We start from the raw sequence: 18,623 nt of genomic DNA, 5'->3' as shown, positions 1-18,623 counted from the left end.
TCGAGATTATTTCCTTAAAATAACTCAGTCATGAAATTTCAATTTCTTCTTAGAAGAAAACATCCGACTTTAAAAACATCTTCCCAAATAATTTTTAATAATTTTCATGAAATTTCTATTTTTTCTTAGAAGAGAGTTTAAAAGATCTTCCCAAATAATTTTTAGGAATAATAATAATAATAAAAACAAAAACACACTCACACAGAGAGGTTATTAAAATTTTATTTTCTAACAATTCGTACAATATTTCAAAGTAATATATTTGTATAAATTGGATGAATCCTTTTACAACATTTTTATATAAAAATCATTCAGATAAAGTAATCATTTACTTTTAACATAAAACATTTATAAAACATAACGTCATATGTAAAAGTGAAAAGTAAAATTTCTTTCTGGTTTTGTAGATTGAATTTTCACATAATGGAAAAAAAAAGAACGTTTGGGGGTGATATTAATTCAGAATATTTAAATCATGTAGAAACCTATATTCTTTATTATTCACTAAATGTTTTTTTTTTAGCTGGGAAAAATAATTAGTGCAGATTTCAATAGTAATCAAATTTTAAAACAATAGTTTTCAACGTTGGGTTGTGGGCTTGTTTATAATTTATGAATAAAATTTTCATTCGAAAATTTTATTTTAAAAAAATGCTCTGAAAAAGAACAAAAAACAAAAATAAAAATTATTGCGGGAGTATGTTGCCTTAAGAATCATTAATTAAAAAACATAAAATAATTTTTAATGGTGTATTTATCTTGGATATAAAGCGTTTTAGAAATTCTGTTAGTTTAAACAAGCTTCGCGATAAAAACAGAGTAAAAAAAATCAGTCTTCGTGTATAATATCAGACCATATATAATATCAGTAAATATTTGCGATGTTGGAAAAACTTTCCTCAGGGCATTTATTTCGCAAGATATTGAAAAATGTATAATGAAGAAAGCATATTATTTTTAGACTTTAATATAAAGTTGCATTAAATAAGAATTTATGTTGATTTTAGTATTTAGTAAATTTGATAAACAGTTGAATTTCTACGTGTTAAATATAAAGGCACAGGGGCATTTTTTACAGATTTTTCAAAAAGTATTAATTTTTAAATCAGTCATTTAAATATATATTGTTGCTAAATTACAAAATATGAATTTTAAAATGGAAACAGACATGCTTATAATTTATGATAGTGTTTTTAAGATAATTTAAGAGCATCGCAATAAAAAAGAACATTAATTTTTCTGAATTCTGTAAAAATATTAATTTCTTTAAAAAGTCCAAAATGTCAAAGTTATGAACATACTGACTTTAGAATTTACAGACAAACTTTCTCAAACGTTTTGAATTCTTTTTAGTTTTCCTTTAAATTCTTACAGTTTGCTTAATTATAATAATTCAACAAGAAGTTTTCAACTTCGAAGCAAAGTACTCTAAAAATTAATGCTCTCTTTTTCAGCAACTATATATTTTCAGAAGGCTTACAATGTTCGTAATAATTTTTCCTGATTGTAGAAAAAAATAGTTTCAAGATGATTATACAATTTTCTTTATTAAACTTTTCTTGAAGGAAGTGAGCAGTTTTAAAATTTCCTAATTGCAATACAATTTCACGATAATACACTTGACATTTTTGCACAAGAAAATTTATTATAAAATTAATCACCATGATTAGCTGTATATTGTGAACTATAAAGGATAATAAGATGAATTCATTTTTTTGTTGAGTCTAATAGGATGAAATGAATCGTTTGCTTTTTCACACAATGACCCTTCACGATTTAAATGCCAACAATTTTTACATCTTCTAAAGATCATATCCCCAAACCACAGAGACTTGCCAATCTCGTCACAACTATCAATAATTCAAGCAGGAAAACAAAATAGGTATTTGCAAACGCCTCTTTTTACAAAATTTTTTGCATCTCCAATAAGCTTACAGTCAAGCTTTCAACTCATTAAGACCATCAATGATTATTTGAAGTAGCTGTTGGTGGCGCCACTGCAGTAGATGTTGCTGGTGTTCTTGACTGCTTCCATTCCATGAATAAGAAAAAGGTACCAGCTCCATATGCAGCAAAATTGAAAATTCCAAAGCACTGAGATAAAAAAAAATCATTATTAATTAACAAAGTGGGATTAATTGGCGATTATGAGATTGTAAAAAAATTTTCTACTTAGAGTGAATTGAGATTTGAATTAAGAATAATAATTTTTGACCAACTTTAAGAGCATATTTAGATTTTTTCCAGCCCGTCAACACCCTTTTGTCTGCTGAGTTCGGTCAGTGGTAAAAAGTCACGAGTCGGGTTTAGGCGGGCGGTGCAAAGAGGGGTTGATGAGGAAGTTATCATCTACTGACTTTAATAAAGTATTGACTAGTAACTATTGACATAAATTATAATAAAGTTTGTATAAAAAAATTTTAAAATCAGATTTATAAAATTAAGAATCAATTACGAAAGCTTTAACTTTGACTCCATTTTAAGTAGTTAAATTAGCATCATTAGAATATTGATGGTTATGAATAAAGATAAAATGTCCACTTCGCGTACAGGGACTCAATAATCTACCTCAGCAAAAGCACAAGTACAATATAGATAAAATCTCTGCATAGATGAGGGAAAGATAGTTTATTTTCATATAAATTTTATCACTTTTCTAATTTATTACTATTATTGGCATTTCTTATAACATCCGGATCCAAATAGAAAGCAAGACCTGATTTATTGTAAGGTCAGAGAGGCCCAGGCCTAGGGCCCCCTCATTTCGAGGTTTAATTAAAATTAAAAAAAGGGGTGGCGCAAGTGCTTATTTGTAAGGATTCTTGCTCAAGCAAGAAAGTACTGTTCTACCTATTGCTATATGTTTCACGACAAAAATATTTACATTTGGATCGGAAGTTTTCTTTTTAAAGTCACTACCCTTTCAACGTTGAAGTGACACGTAACGGAAACAGGGCTGCCAACTTCTATGCTTTTAGCAAAATATTTTATAAAGGCGTAGAGAATTAAAAACTGAAGCTTTCTGAATTTTTAGTAATTTGGCCAATATTTTAAAAACCTCACCACGAGATAGCTGAAACAAACTGGCGTTTCTTATGAACTTTTGAATAATTTGCATGTATTGTTGCGGAAAGTAACTTCAAACCAAGTTTACAAAAGTAAGAATTATACATTAAAACATAAATTTAGCTACCACTAGAAGGAATTTCTTCATAAAGCGTAGAAAGTTGGCAGTCCAACAGAAAGAAATATTATAAAAGCCACTACATAGACTGCTAACCTTAAAGTTCCATCACAAATATAAAAGAAACATGATGAATCGGATAGTGGCTGCTGCGTGGCCCAGATGCCCAGCTCAAATTTCAAGACAAGAAAGAAATATCCATTTGGTACAATCAGACACGCATTGCAATTTGTTTGGATGATTTTTCCAAGTTCCACTTTTTTAGGAAGGCATTTTTGGGTTAATGCATTCTAGTAAACGTGATTGTTATTGCGGGAAAGTCAATTTTCACGGCTTTGAGGACAGTTTTTTTCTAGTGGTAGCAAAGTGGGATGTCTCTTGACTGAAAAGAAAAAGAGCTGAAAATTTACTAGAGTTAGGTTTTATTTCTTCTTTTCTTTATATAATGGAGCACACTCTTTTGGACTTAGTGCCATTAAACCCTATATTCAATTTAATTCCCCGACAGCGTAAAATATTTTGATTAACGCCCAGTAGTTGGCATCACTGGTCTTTATTTTACTGAAATAACTTTCAGAAATGAAGTAATTGAAAAACATGTTTTTGTATTTTTGGAACATTTACAGAGATGCCAACTGCTCCGGGTAAGACATAATAACTTAAAAAAACGGTAGAGAACTAATAACTAACTTTTACAGTTTTTGGTTTATTTCGAAGATTTTTAAGAATGCTTAACTGCTGCAAAGTGGCGTATCATATAAGCTTTTGAATTATTTAGAAGTAGTGGTGAGTAAAAACCCTATAAATCAAATTTACAAAATAAGAAATCGTACATTAAAAGACTATCACTTGAAATTATTTATCTGCTGTCTGCAGCACGTTGGCATCTCTGCATTTATACGATTGAGGAATTAATGGGTTAGATTGATACATTTAATGAACTTGTTTTTATTTAATAATACACATGCTATTTGATATAGCACAAATTTAACATAACAGACACAAAATTTTCTATAACCAGGTGCGCTAATGTTACATATTTGTGGAACATAACTTTTTTTCAAACTGTTACAGACTGGTAACTCAAATCTTTCATTCTTAGCTCTTACAATTACAGAAGCTGAATATCCCTATCAACCAGATTATTTTTATTACATAAAATTTTATATTTTTGATTATCTAATTCATTACCACATAATTGTTAAGTTTATGTCAACTTGCACCGCATGTCAAACACAGAGATGCCAACTTGCTCCGGACAGCAAATATATATTTTAAAGTGGTAGTTGATCAATTGTGATTCTTGGTTTAATAAATTCAATTTAGTAGATTTTTATCCACCACTATTTCTAAATAATTCGTAGGCTTATATAATTCATCACGTTACAATACTTAAGTCATGTTATACCGTTTAAAAAGATTTTTATCCACCGTTATTTCCAGAGATGCCAACTGCTCCGCTTTGTGGAATAGTTTTAACAAAGTGGTAACAAAATATATAGTGAAATTCATTAGAGAAGGATAGTTACGCTTACTTTTCAATAGAGTAGCCAGTAGATTGATGCTTTAACGTTGCATTTCATATCATACTTATAATTTTTGATATTTAGTGGTGAAAAAATTTTTTAAAAGGAAAAATACTAAACTAAAAGTAACTTAAATTTCGCTACCACTGGAAAATACTATTTTACAAAGCAGAGCAAGTTGGCATCTATGTGTTTTTAAACAATTCGTAGGCTTATATAATTCACAACTTTATGGTAGTTATGCCATGCTATAGCTTTTAAAAAGCAAGCATTAATAGTCAAATATTTGCAAAATTTAGTTTGTAGTTATTTATCGTTTTATTAATCATTTTGGTGTGTCCGGACCAGTTGGCATCTCTGTTTTAATTGTAACAATGTAATTGTAGCAATGTAATTGTAACAATGTAATTGTAAAAATGTAATTAACATTTTTTTGCACTTACATACGAACTTGCTGACCCATTTTTTTTAAAGACACTTTTTCCGTTTCTTCAAAATAAGAATTTGGCAAATACGGATAAAATGCTTACATTACTTAGTATATTTTATCAAAATTAAGTTTTATTTTCCTCAGCAAGTAGTATGAAATTTATTATCTTGCATGTTTTTCTTAATTTAATGAAGATTTTTGAATAATTTTTAACTTTTGATTTACTATAATTATTTCTCAGTAACAATTACCGGTATTTTTTTACTGCTTTTTACAATGCTGTTGTCGCATGCCAATAGTTGCAAAGGGAGTGAGGTTCTTGTTTTCCAGAGGCCCATCTATGGTCAAGAATTCGACTTCTGCCACACACATACTTCACAACTCGTTTATAGGGTGGACCCATTAATACATCCCCAGATCACAATGGAGACTTTGTGACTCTACAGATTGAACGTGCACCAGTCATCATTTACAGCACGGGGTGTCTTTGGCCCGTGGGGATCGAACTCACGATCTCTTGAACGTTGGCTCAATGCCCCTCTAATGAAGTATCTCAGACCGCTTTTTGAAATGCACATACTACGAGTAATTGAACTAGCAAAATGTACAAAATTTTTTTTGCCGTATTTACATTTTATAATAATGTGGAAGTGCATTCATTGAAAAAGCAGTAAACATTTGTGATTAAATTAATTAGATTTAATTACTTTTGTCACCCATTGGGCTTAAAAATTTGACTTATCCATTATTATGCGCGTTTAAATGGTTAACGAGCTCGTTGAACGCAATTAAACCTTCACTTTACTTCTGAAAAAAGGTGGGAACCTGAGCCAACGATGCCCTCTTTATAATCGGTATGTCTTTAACGGCCAGCCCGGTTGTTAAATTGTATAATGAATTAAATTTCAAATTTAACCTCTTATAAAACTTAAATTTTTGTTTATAAACTTGTAACTAAACTTTTTTTAATTTCATAATAAATTTTAAATTTTCAAGTTAAACTTTTTAATTTTTAATTTTCTTAATTCTTTAAAAAAAGATTTGCTATTTCACATCGTCTAATGCAGTGTGTCCCACTGAAATAAAGTCACCTTGAGTTTGTGCCATAACGGGATACAGAAGAAACTAATGAGATCGGAACATGTACATTAAGAAAGTCTATGTTGGACATAAACAGATTTTAAAGCAATAACTCACTTCCTGTCCCATATGGGACAGGAAAAAAAGCGTCCAACCGAAATAAAGTCGTTTCTGTTAATACCTAATATATCAGTTATATTTATATATGATTTTAAATCTTCAATGTTGCACACCATATACCAATCTCTGAAGGGTAGTAGCAACAATATTATTCTAGGTTTCGATAATAGCAGTCTTCAATTCCGCCTGTCCATGGGGATATACAGAACCAATGAGGATACTCAACACTTCCTACAAGAGCGAATGCATTTGCAGGAAAATCTTTCACTTTTGTAGTCCGAAGGTACGAACATAAACTGCGCAGTGGAGTTAAAGTAAGCAAGATGTAACAGCGTTCGGATGTCTGTGCTGCGAAGTGGGGGGAAAATAAGAACGAAGTCACTAAGTAAGGGCAACTAAGGACAGATCTTCTTGTTTATGGTAAACCATGTGAAAATATTCTCTCTTCTATGAGATGTTGGGATATCCACCCACATATTCTTGGGGATTCAGAACAGAACAGCCATTGTATGAAATACACCATACTGTCCAAAAATCATACGTGTATAAGTTTGTAACTTGAATCGAATCATTGCTTTTTCGTATTTCTAACTCTAATTAAACTTCCAGAGATGCCAACTGCTCCGGACTCGCCGAATTAATTATAAAATTTTTAAATAACTACAAAATAAATTTTGCAAATATTTGACTATTTTTGCTTATTTATTAAAAGGTAAGCGGTGAATTATATAAGCCTACGAATTATTTAGAAATAGTGGTAGATAAAAATCTACTAAATTGAATTTATTAAACCAAGAATCACAATTGATAAACTACCACTTTAAAAAATATATTTGGTGTCCGGAGCAAATTGGCATCTCTTAACTTCTAATAGTAAAAGCCGTAAAGAACAATAGAAAAGAAATAATTATTTATCACAGGCGTATTTTTTTTTTAAATACTGCATCTTGGTTTACTATACTTAATTTATTTTTACTAACTTTGTTATGGTTCATCTTTTTTTATTCTCTCATCTATTCTTTGGCTTTTATACATTTAATTACCAGTTTGTATTAAAATAAGCGACTTAAGTATTGTGTCTCTAAATATTGAAACTTATAAGTGCATATATGTGAAATTTTATGAATCGTTAGTTTCAAATGTAGGTTTCAAATAGTATTGAAATGTATATAAATTTAATATCTCTGCTCTGCTTTCAGTTTCCGCTGCTACTTTCGCAGTTCCTTTCGCTCTTTAAATACTTGTATATTTTAGTATTACTTTGCATGTTTGAACCAAGGCAACCCAGACTTATTAAAAGTGTTGATGCATGTACAACGGCTGTTTCCTATGGTTGAAAATAACTTAATAAATCTTTGCAATCGCGGATATTTATTACTTACAAAAATCAGCTAGAAATTAAATGATTTTTCACCCAGTTTTTTCTCCCTCAGAACAAACAACAGCCCTACGGATTTACGTTTACAGAAATAATAAATTTCTTTTTTCGACTGTAAGAGTTGAAATAAAATTCTACTACAACAGTTAACTCAGTTAGTTTCTGACCCAGAATCAAGAAATATACGAGAAATAATCACTTCGCATACGATCCAAATGAATATTTATAAGTGTAAAAAAAAAAAAATTAAAAAAAAAAAAAAAAAATAGAGAAACTTACATCTATGTTCGTCATCAATAGCCAAATTTTGAGGGCTTCAGTTTTTTGAATAAATATTTGTAACTGCAGTTTTTGAAAAAGTAAATATCGCAACATAGTTTTATAAAATTTCTATGTTTATAAGTTTGGTATTGAATTAATTTAAAATAATGCCTTATTTAGCTTTTATGCTCTAATTTAAACCAGAAATCCTAATATGTTGATCAAAATCTTATTTGTAAAAGAAGTTAGTATTTTAATTTTGAGGAGAAACTGTGATTCTCGTCTGCTCATTTCAGAGTCATGAATTCATCAATTTTTACTTCAAAAACTGTTTTTATCTTTTTAATTCATAACTGGAACCTCAACTGATTTAATCGTTTAATTTAATGACTTTGATAATTTGTTTACTCAACTCGAATTTTGATTTAACTATACATGCAGAATTTTAATAACGAATTTGATATTTTATCAAAAGAAACTGATCATTTTAACTTGTTAATTAAATAAGCTTAAAGTAAGAATTATGAGAGCTAATGAAACTTATATATGAAGAGAATATTTAATATACAGACCCCAGCAGCTATGTAAGATGAATAGTATCCATGATGTGTAAGTGCATAATGATAATCTCTTCTATTCGTGGCACCCAGCTGAGCCACAGACACAATGAAATACAGCACGGTTCCAACACCAGTGGCACACAGCTCCTGAAATCGCGTAATATAATGCATGAGTTTTATTGATGGAATTAATAAATAAAATATATATTGCAAAAACAACGTAAGAAAGATACAAATTGTACAGTACAATATTTACAACGCAATTTTTCTCTCCCAGATATAGGGGACTCTCGCAGCGACTAATGTGCGTACCATCATTATGCCTCCAATTTGCACTTTAAATACGTAATGACGTATATTTTTCGAGCTGCTATTAACCAAGAGAGAGCTGCAGGTTGGTGGGTGTGTAATTTTTATCCCCCTGGTCTTGATCTTTTATCAAAGCAATCTTATCATTTTTACTTGTTAATTAAATAAGTTAAAAGTAAGAATTATGAGAGCTTATACCAATGAAGTATGAATGTTTCCACTTTAAAATACTATTGCAATGGTTCTAACCCTTTCGAAGGCCGTGGGAAGTATATTTACCTCTACTTTTTTACCACTTTTAATTTAGGTTTCCATTTATTATTAACTTCAGTTTTCTAGAAGTGAGTTTGAATAAAATTGGTAACGATTTGTTAGTTTTTAAAAAACGTATAAAAGTTATAAAATACATAATTCCTTTTTTTGAAGTTTGCAGCATTTGTAAAATTTATTTTATAAATAAAGAAAAATAAAAGTCAATAAGTTCTTAACAGATCGTGTTAAATATATTTATCACCAAAAAATGGCATTTTTATAAACTAAATGAGTTTTTCTTTTCTTACATCAAATAAAAATTCTTAAAACATTTTCAATTCCAAAAATATATTAATTTACCTTTACCGGAAATAAATGGCTCATTAAAGGCTTAAAGGATCTGCCAAGCACGGAAAGCCATAGTGCGGTTATTAGCCTTCCTATTTGATTTTATCCTATTATTATTTCCAATTCGCTTTTATATATATATATATATATATATATATATATATATATATATATATATATATATATATATATATATATATATATATATATATATATATATATATATATATATATATATATATATATATATATATATATAATTGGTGACAAGATGTATTTTATTTTCATCATTCTGGATTTCGATTTGAAAATATACTAGTTTAGGGAACCGAAAGACTGCGAGTTCGAGCAAGATTTCTATCTCCCCCACCCTCATTTTTACAACAACGTTATTGTAATATATGAAAATATTGCCGAAGGCATCAGAAGCAATGCGGAACTGTAATTTTGTGTGAAGCATTAAGATCGTGAATTCAGATATCAAAGCTTCCGAAGGCAACTAGTAATTAATATATTATCAAAAATAAACTAAATTGAATCGGGAAATTTTAACACATAGCAACCATTTTGGTTTGGCTAGAATCCTATTTCATTACTAGTTAATAGGCAAATAGAACTTAATAAAATTATTTTGTTGTTTTCACAGTGAAGAAAATAAGACATTTCAATCTGTTTTAGAATAAGTTGAAAATGTTTAGTTCATAAATTTCGAGTTTAACTACTTATCTTACAAGCTTTAAAGTCACATATAACGTTATCTCAGATTAACAGTTTGGTTCAAGTTCCTCAGATGGCCGATAAGTAGATGTGCATTAGAATCGGTTAATCTCATGATCGATTATGAACTAATAGCTTTATACGAATGGATTAATCTGGGAGGGGGGTCAACCATAAAAGCATTTAAAACTCGTTACCTAAGATTTAACCTTAACACTCAATTTTGATAGGTTGCGTCAAGAGCCATGAATTATTTTTTTCTTCATATCGTAAAGAGTGCTATAGCTTAAACCAATTTTTACTTTTCATTTTATTATTATTTCATCTTGCAATCATGTAATTATTCAAATAAATTGGAAATTTTAAGAGAAATACAAAAAATGTGTGTCAATAAATTAAATTTTTTTATGAACAGAAGAAGAAAAACTTCTTTAAAATAAGTTACAACACGGTGTAAACCGTACGTTTAAACCTTTACTATTGAACTATTAGAAATCTTAATGAACAATACTTATTTTGAGTTCGTGTTTTCATAATTTAATAGTCGAGTAAAAATTCCATGCCAATGGAAACTTAATTCACTGAATATTTACGTGTAGTTTACATTTAGCTTAAAATTCTAAATATCATGCTGGTGTGTCATAGGAAGGTCTGCGTCACGGAAAATCTTATAAGCTATGCTGGTGTACTTAGCAAGACTGCTAACAACTACGCTGTTTCAAAGAGTGGTAAACAATTGAAAACTAAAGCTTTCAGAATTAATGGTAATTTTGCCAACATTTTAAAAGCCTCACCACGAGTGAGGTTTGTTTGGTTTATTGGAATTACATATGTTTTCAGGTTTGTGTGCTCAATTTAGGCTTATAAATCTTTGTCAAATAAAAGAACAGATAGCAAAATACAGAGAAAGACAGCACGAAGATACATCCAGGGTAAGAGCGGGATTCGAGCCCGCTAAAATTTCCAATGAAAATTTGCTGCTCCGAAAAAGTTAAAAAATGTTTAAATATGGTATATATTTTACCTTTTTTTTCTTGCAAAAATGATTTACTACTTATTGAGCACATAATACAACATAATGTGAACATAATGTCATATTTGATGAACATAATGAATTACACTATGTACATTGTGCAGCATAATGTGAATATAATGCAAAATAATTTGAGCATATGTCAACCTAATTCAATGTCTTTTTAAATTTGCAATCATCAAACAGGGATTTTGTAAAGGAACCTTTTCATTGGGAAAAAGTAGATGACACAAAACAAAAGAGTGATAATAAAATAAATGGCAACGATGAAATAGATAGTATTATGCGAACATGATGTTACATAATGTGAACATAATGCAACATGATGTGTACATTATGCAGCATAATGCTAAATATGATGAGCATATTACTACCTGATGTCAACCTAAATCAGCATCTTTTGAAACTTACAATTAACAACCAGGGTATTTTGGGAAGGAGCCTCTTTATCGTGAAGAAGTAGATAACACAAAACACAAGTGTGATGATGAAATAGATGGCAACGACGAACATGAAGAAGTTGGTGTAAGTGGTGACGACCGGTGATCCACATCCCATGCATATGATGGCAAACAGCTAAAAAAGAAACACACACAAAATCAACACATAAATTAAATATAAACATCGTTTCTCATACAACTAAGTATATGTAAACTATTAAAAAACTTAGTAGTCCTCAGTTGGTTATTTATTTTTAGAACAATTTTGTTATAAACCTAAAAGCGCCGATACAATCCATGAAAGCAAATAGTTTAATTTTTATGGATAACTCATTCATAAACTTATTTACATACTTATTTCTTATCATTAGGACTATCAGTTAGTTCTGGCTGCGAAAACATTGCAGGAACAAGTACACGCCTTCGTTTACAATAATGCAAAAGGTACTTTATTAAAAGAAAGTTATAGAATTTTTATACTTTAATTCAGTGCTAATGTTCTAGCTTAAAGAGACACAGCAAATGTGGTGCAAAACAAATTTAAACTTGCAGCGAAAGTATCCGGAAGAACTAAGTGGTTCCTATCTATACATTTAAGAGTAAATGCTCTACCACTTTTTATATAAATATTTTTTAAAAATTGTATAACATTTGTTGATCGAATATTCCGAGCAACTTGAACTAACAAACATATGCAAACGAAAAGAAAATGTTTGTTATCGATTCATTTTTTAATCAATTTCAGGTACAACTGGAAATTTTATAGAATGTGGTTTTATTTAAGTGAAATTTACTTAAATTACAGTCATTAAGACAAAAAAAAAGTTTTGAGCATGAAAAATAATATTTATTTAAGAAATAAAATGGTACGTATAAGCACAATTGGACTTATCAATGCACGAACCATTTAGTTAAACACTAGTTTTTTTTTTATAAAATTTATTTTATCTATAGAACTTGCTACTTAACATTCTTGAGGGAGAGTTTAGCATCAACAACTCAACTCACAAAAGATACACCTTACAGCAAGGGGGATAAAAGCGAGTAGCAGAGATCCCCCCCACATCATCATCAACTGTCAACATTCTTGAGCTACTTTTTCATCTTAAAAACATTAAATGAATCTCAATTAAAATAATTATACATTTTTAAAAAGTCGAATTTGGAAATAACCGTTTCAAGTCAAGGAACTAGAGTAGTTTAAAAAGTTCGCAGCAGAAAGTATTAACTCTAAATGAATAATATTTTATCGACGTCTTCAGAGCTCTTGATAACAGCAGAAAAATTAAATTAGTGAAAGTACACTTAGCATAGACGAGAATGTACTACCACTTTTTTTTCTTATGGTTGATTTCCAAATCTAGATACTAAATGTTTCTAAATAAATCAATGGCGCGACAGCACACAGAGTGCCAAGGCCTACAGTGCCCATCTCAATTTCTTTGACCTTGGGTTCCGGGGTGCAGGAGCGGGTGTTGGATGGTCAGCCGAACGCGGAACCCCCAAGCATGCTTGGTACTCATTTTATCGTCCCACTTTTTATCGTCCATTTTATCGTCCCACTTACTCATTTTATCGTAACCCTTTTGAAGGCCGTGGTAAGTATACTTACCACCACGTTTTACCACTTTTAATTTAGGCTTCCATTTTCAGCTTTCTTGAAGTGAGTTTGAATAAAATATGTAACCACTTGTCACTTTTAAAAAACGTATAAAAGTTATAAAATACATAATTCCTTTTGAAGTTTGTAGCATTTAAGGAATTTATTTAATAAATAAAGAAAAATAAAAGTCAGTAAGTTCCTAATAGGTCATGTTAAACATATTTACCACCAAAAAAATGGCATTTTTATGAACTAAGTGAGTTTTTTTTTATATCAATTACTGTTCTTAAAACAATTTCAATTCCAAAAATACTTTAATTTACCTTTGTTAGAAATAAAGGGCCCGTTAAAGGGTTAATGCTTGAAAGGCAGAGTCTTTTTTTGAAAAAAATAAAAAAAAGTGGTGACCGGACTGTTTTATTTTCACAAGATGGCATCTCTGCATTACATTGGCTACCAATATGTTTAAATTCTTTCTGAAAGACTTTTTAAAATTAAAGTGATAGCTGAAACGAAACTTTAAAAACTACGCTAAATATACTATCACTTCTTTTACCTCTTCAGTATTTCCCAGTTTATGCTATAAGATTAAATGGGTTAAAATATTTAAAAAGAGTAAGAAAAAAAAATAAAACACCAAAAAATATATTATATTTAAAATTTCCTTCTGTTAAAAATTGCTTATCTGATTAACTAGTTTAAGTGCGTTGTTTTGATATATTGGACAATTAATAGAGCTCTGTTTCTAACATCGTTTGCTAATTTTAAAATTTTCATAACTATTTTAAGCTAAGTTTTACGAAATGAAGAGTTTTTTTCTTATAAATATAATTAAGGTCAGTTTCGTTCTCCTTTACTTATTCTTAGCAGATCTTTTTATGTCCAGGGAAGAAATATTTAGTCCTGATTTTTTTTCTCCCTTTTCTCTATAATGTAACATCTCAAGCATAACCGTTGTTATCTAAGGAACAATTCAACATCAAAAGCATTTTATTGAAACTTGTAACCTTGACTCTAAACTCAGTCTTAAAATCAATTGTTTTGTTGTATAGTAATTCTTGTGGTCTTTTCTATACGCTTCTATCTCAACTTCCAGACAACGGTGAATGAAAGAATACGTGTCCTTGTAGAAGTAAAAACATTGCGAACAAAGTTTTTTTTTACTATTTAGAAAGTAAAGAGAAATTTGTTACTATCATAAATTCCTCGGACGGTTAAGTGTTGATTCTTCAGGATATGTTTCCACATTTTACCTCGCTCTTACATTTTTTTTCTTCTTCATAATTTGATTATTTGTTTTTTGACAAAAAAATAAAAATCTTTATTATTGATGTACCATTGTTAAGCTTATTTTTAAGAATTGAAAATTAATTTTCATAGCTTTATACATTTGTACTCGTTATGCAGTTCTAGCAAATAAATATTATAGATCCAGGAATCTGGAAATATATCAAAATGTTTCCATCAACAATTCTATTCAATGTTTTTTCTTCCTTTCATTGAAATAGTTTCATACATATGGCGAAATACTGAAAGGGGATTTAAGACATTTTTCTGGGGCAGTCTAACTCTTTGCGGGGCAGAAAACTTTATTTAACACGGTGAATAACACGCTAATTTTACATGGCTTGCCCGTCTGGCCAAACGGTAAATAACTACAAATTAAACTTGCAAATATTACACAGAATTTGCTAGTTTTTAAAAGGTTTAGCACGACACATCTTATAAAAGTGGTGAATTTTATAAGCTTACGAATCGTTTAGTGGTGGATTAGTGGAGAAACAGTGATGGATAAAAATCTACTAAATTGAATTTATTAAACCAAGAATCACAATTAATAAACTACCAATTGAAAATATTTCTTTGCTGTCCGGAGCAAGTTGGCATCTCTGTGTATATAAACAAAACTACTTTTGTGTGTTCTATATTGCATTAATTTCTTCAAACCATTTTAGTAACGCTAATAATATATAAAAAAATTAAAAGCATTAAAAATTGACTCGAATTATGTGTTTCTAATAATCTTGGCTTCGCCGGACACCGGTGACCCCCGTGGAGTTACGAACAAACTCAGTGCCGTTCACCGGTGACCCCCATGACATTCAACGTGTTAAAAAAATATAATGAAGTATGTCTAAGAAAATAGTAGTCAATTTTAGTGGTTTATATTATTGTGAAAAATAAGAGGTATATTTTTTGCCCAACTTTCCTGAAAAAGTTAAGTGAAAAAGTACTTAAATAACTACAAATAGAAGATAGTAATTTGCATGATTCTTTTGTACCATCTCCTTTACTCAAAGACTACAAACCATGACAGTAAAATATCCAAAAAATTTTGTTTCGTAACTGATAAATATAGGTACTCATTTGAACAAGTTGCACCAGAAGTATTTGCAAGTCAATTATTCTTCACCTACGTAGTGGTATCTAGAAGGAATTTTTCTAGGTAATAAAACTATTGGGGGTACTTTAAAAGTTGTATATATATTCTTTCAGCAACACTTTTGAGCATAAAGAGTTCAAAAACCTCTACACATCAGCAGACATGAGTTGAATTTTTAATGAACTCGCAAAAATTATTCTTTTTCTTCATCTAGAGTGATCCGGTGAGTAAGTATCAATTAAATCGGTTGAAGTTCTCTGGGCGAAAACAGTAGGATGGTGATCTTATTTTCTTAGAACACCATTGCGATAAGATTATCATATCTAGCCTTTATACAATACATCGTTTAGATAAAAGCATGAAGTTCAAAAATGATGATTAAAATAAAAGCAATTATCTACGTGAATATTTTACAAATATTTACTCACTAGGAAGTGATACTTCCTGACATATGTTTTTACCAATTACGGTTGTTTTTTTAACCAACCTTCACGCTTCAGCAATTAAACCAGTCAAAAGAATACTTACTTTTAATATTTTATTGTAAAGTGTAGTAAATATATTCTCTAGCTATGCGTATTGCGTAAACAACCTTAAGCTTTAACCCTATTTATGTCAACCATTAAACATGACCAGTGAAACGTATAAGAAAAATTTTGGTTCTTCGAGAGGGGATACTACCATCGCCTCCTATTGCTGAAAGCCTCCAATAAGCCCGGTTTTTTGCAAGTAGTCCGATCAGACCACTATAAAGGTAAACTAATTTGTGAAAGAACCATTTTGATGTGAAATCTATTAGAAATTAGAAAGTGGTAACAAATATATGTCTAAAAATTTGTTTAATTTATGAATATAATTGGTTTGTTTTATTTATTTGTCAACCACTACAGATTCAGTTCTCAAATATATATGATGAATTTTTCCCAAGTACTTTTAAAATAGAATTTGGGTTCTTGTGCACAAGTGGTTCGCTTATTAAATAATCTGCGCAGAGTACTTATACGAAACCGTATTGAGGCTTTCTGATGTAGGAGGTGATGATACTACCCTCAGGGAAGGGGACATATTCTTTTAATGTAATACTACGTACTGAGAAAGAATTGATAGAAAATTTTTAACCTCTGTAAATTATGATTCCCTGTTTTTCGTAGAAGTAAAGAGGGAAGGATTAGTCCAGTACTATAGCAGAGATGCCAACTTCTCCGTACACGCCAAAATAAGTAAAAAAACGGTAAATAACTACAAAGTAAATTCTGCAAATATTTGACTATTTCCGCTTGCTTTTTGAAAGATATAGCATGACATAAGAACTATGAAGGGGTGAATTATATAAGCCTACGAATTATTTAGAAATAGTGGTGGATAAAAATCTACTAAATAGAATTTATTAAACCAAGAATCACAATTGATAAACTACCACTTAAAGATATATATTTGCTGTCCGGAACAAGTTGGCATATCTGCTATAGCATACCTGCCAACTCTTCCGGATTTTCCGGAAGATTTTATTTTCATATTTAAAGTGGTAGTAAATATATACTATTTTTTCTTTTATAAATTTAATTTTTAAATGATTTTGACCACCACTATTCTTACAAAAATTAAGCACATATATCAATATGCGTTACAATCATGGTTGTCAACTTAAGTTTTCTCAAATACAACGTATTTGTTTGCTTAAAATGGAAGTTTTAATTCCATTTTAATACCACTGGGAAAAATTATAATGGAAAAGATTAAAAGTTGGCAGGTATGCTATAGTCATTTCTTATGTTCGCAGTTCTTTGATATATTTATTAACCAAGGGTCAAATTTCAGGTACATGAGATTCAGAAAATTTTCTATTAATTTTCTTTTTTTAGTATAGTTTTCAGATACGTCATTAGACACCTTCTACCTTAAAAAAAGTAAAATTATGGTGACAAACGAGATTTTTCCAATTCTTTATCAGAAATTTATGTGCAAAATGCAGTTTAGTACTCCCAAGGAACATAAACAAATTAAATATATAAACTTCCGAAATTTTTTGCAGGTATCCTATGTTTCGAAGACTATAAACAGCTACTTTTTTGTTAGTTTAAAAATTTAAAATTATTCTGATGGGTCTAATAATCAGGGGATATATTAAAGCAACAAGTATAGGTGCAGTATAGTGATTAGGCAGGCTCAGGCCAGGATCTCGAGTCTGACGCGAGCTCATGTTAAGGTTGTCATATACCCTATTACTAATTTTAAAATATGTTTGGATCAGTTAATAAGTTTATAAATTTGCAATATTATTATGCTTAAACTATTTAAAATTTTAGTTATTAACATCTGAAAATAAATGAACTCAAATTTAGTATCTGTTAGATGGATGTTTGGTTAACTCTACGCTGTAACTTCAGCAATAGCGTAATAATTAGCCTCTAATTAAATGCATACTTTTCAAGACATGCTTAAAAGCAAAGGAAAAAATTGAGTTAATATAAATCAAATAAAATAAAGTATCTGTTAGATGGATGTTTGGTTACCTCTGCGCTGTATCTTCCGCAATAACGTAATAATTAGCCTCTAATTAAATACATTCTTTTCAAGACATGTTTAAAAGCAAAGGAAAAAATGGGGCTAATATAAATTAAATAAAATAAAGTATCTGTTAGATGGGTGTTTGGACAACACTACGCTGTATCTTCAGCAGTAGAGTAATAATTAGCATCTAATTAATTACATACTTTTCAAGACATGTTTAAAAGCAGAAGAAAAAATGGAGTTAATATAAATCAAATAAAATAAAGTATCTGTTAGATGGGTACTTGGACAACACTACGCTGTATCTTCAGCAATAGCTTAATAATTAGTATCTAATTAAAAACATACTTTTCAAGACATGTTTAAGCAAAGGGAAAAAATGGAGTTATTTTTAGAATTCAGTCTTGCTGAATTAGAGACTCGCTGCAAATATTTACAGATTTTATTGAATCGTTTTATTTTAGAAATCTGAGCAATAAATCTTAAAC

At 29.8% G+C, this 18,623-nt stretch overlaps 1 protein-coding gene across 1 annotated transcript in view; it reads right to left on the bottom strand.

Annotated features, from left to right (window-relative positions):
• Nucleotides 1-206: 206 nt before the first annotated feature.
• The window catches only part of LOC107445542 (CKLF-like MARVEL transmembrane domain-containing protein 4), a 44,992-nt gene continuing 26,575 nt past the window's right edge, over nucleotides 207-18,623 (bottom strand). The window contains exons 2-4 of the mRNA XM_021144308.4: nucleotides 11,610-11,774; nucleotides 8,552-8,686; nucleotides 207-2,094 (exon numbers count right to left, since the gene is read on the bottom strand). Of these exons, the coding sequence (XP_020999967.1) occupies nucleotides 1,963-2,094; nucleotides 8,552-8,686; nucleotides 11,610-11,774 (432 nt within the window). The 3' untranslated portion in view covers nucleotides 207-1,962. The remainder of the gene's footprint in view (nucleotides 2,095-8,551; nucleotides 8,687-11,609; nucleotides 11,775-18,623) is intronic.

This window comes from Parasteatoda tepidariorum, chromosome 4 (assembly GCF_982258835.1).
Source record: "Parasteatoda tepidariorum strain Cologne lab strain chromosome 4, Ptep-v5.0, whole genome shotgun sequence".
NCBI classification, from domain to species: Eukaryota; Metazoa; Arthropoda; class Arachnida; order Araneae; family Theridiidae; genus Parasteatoda; species Parasteatoda tepidariorum.
The sequence above is the reverse complement of the archived record's forward strand: the minus strand, read 5'-3'. Positions and strand labels throughout refer to the sequence as shown.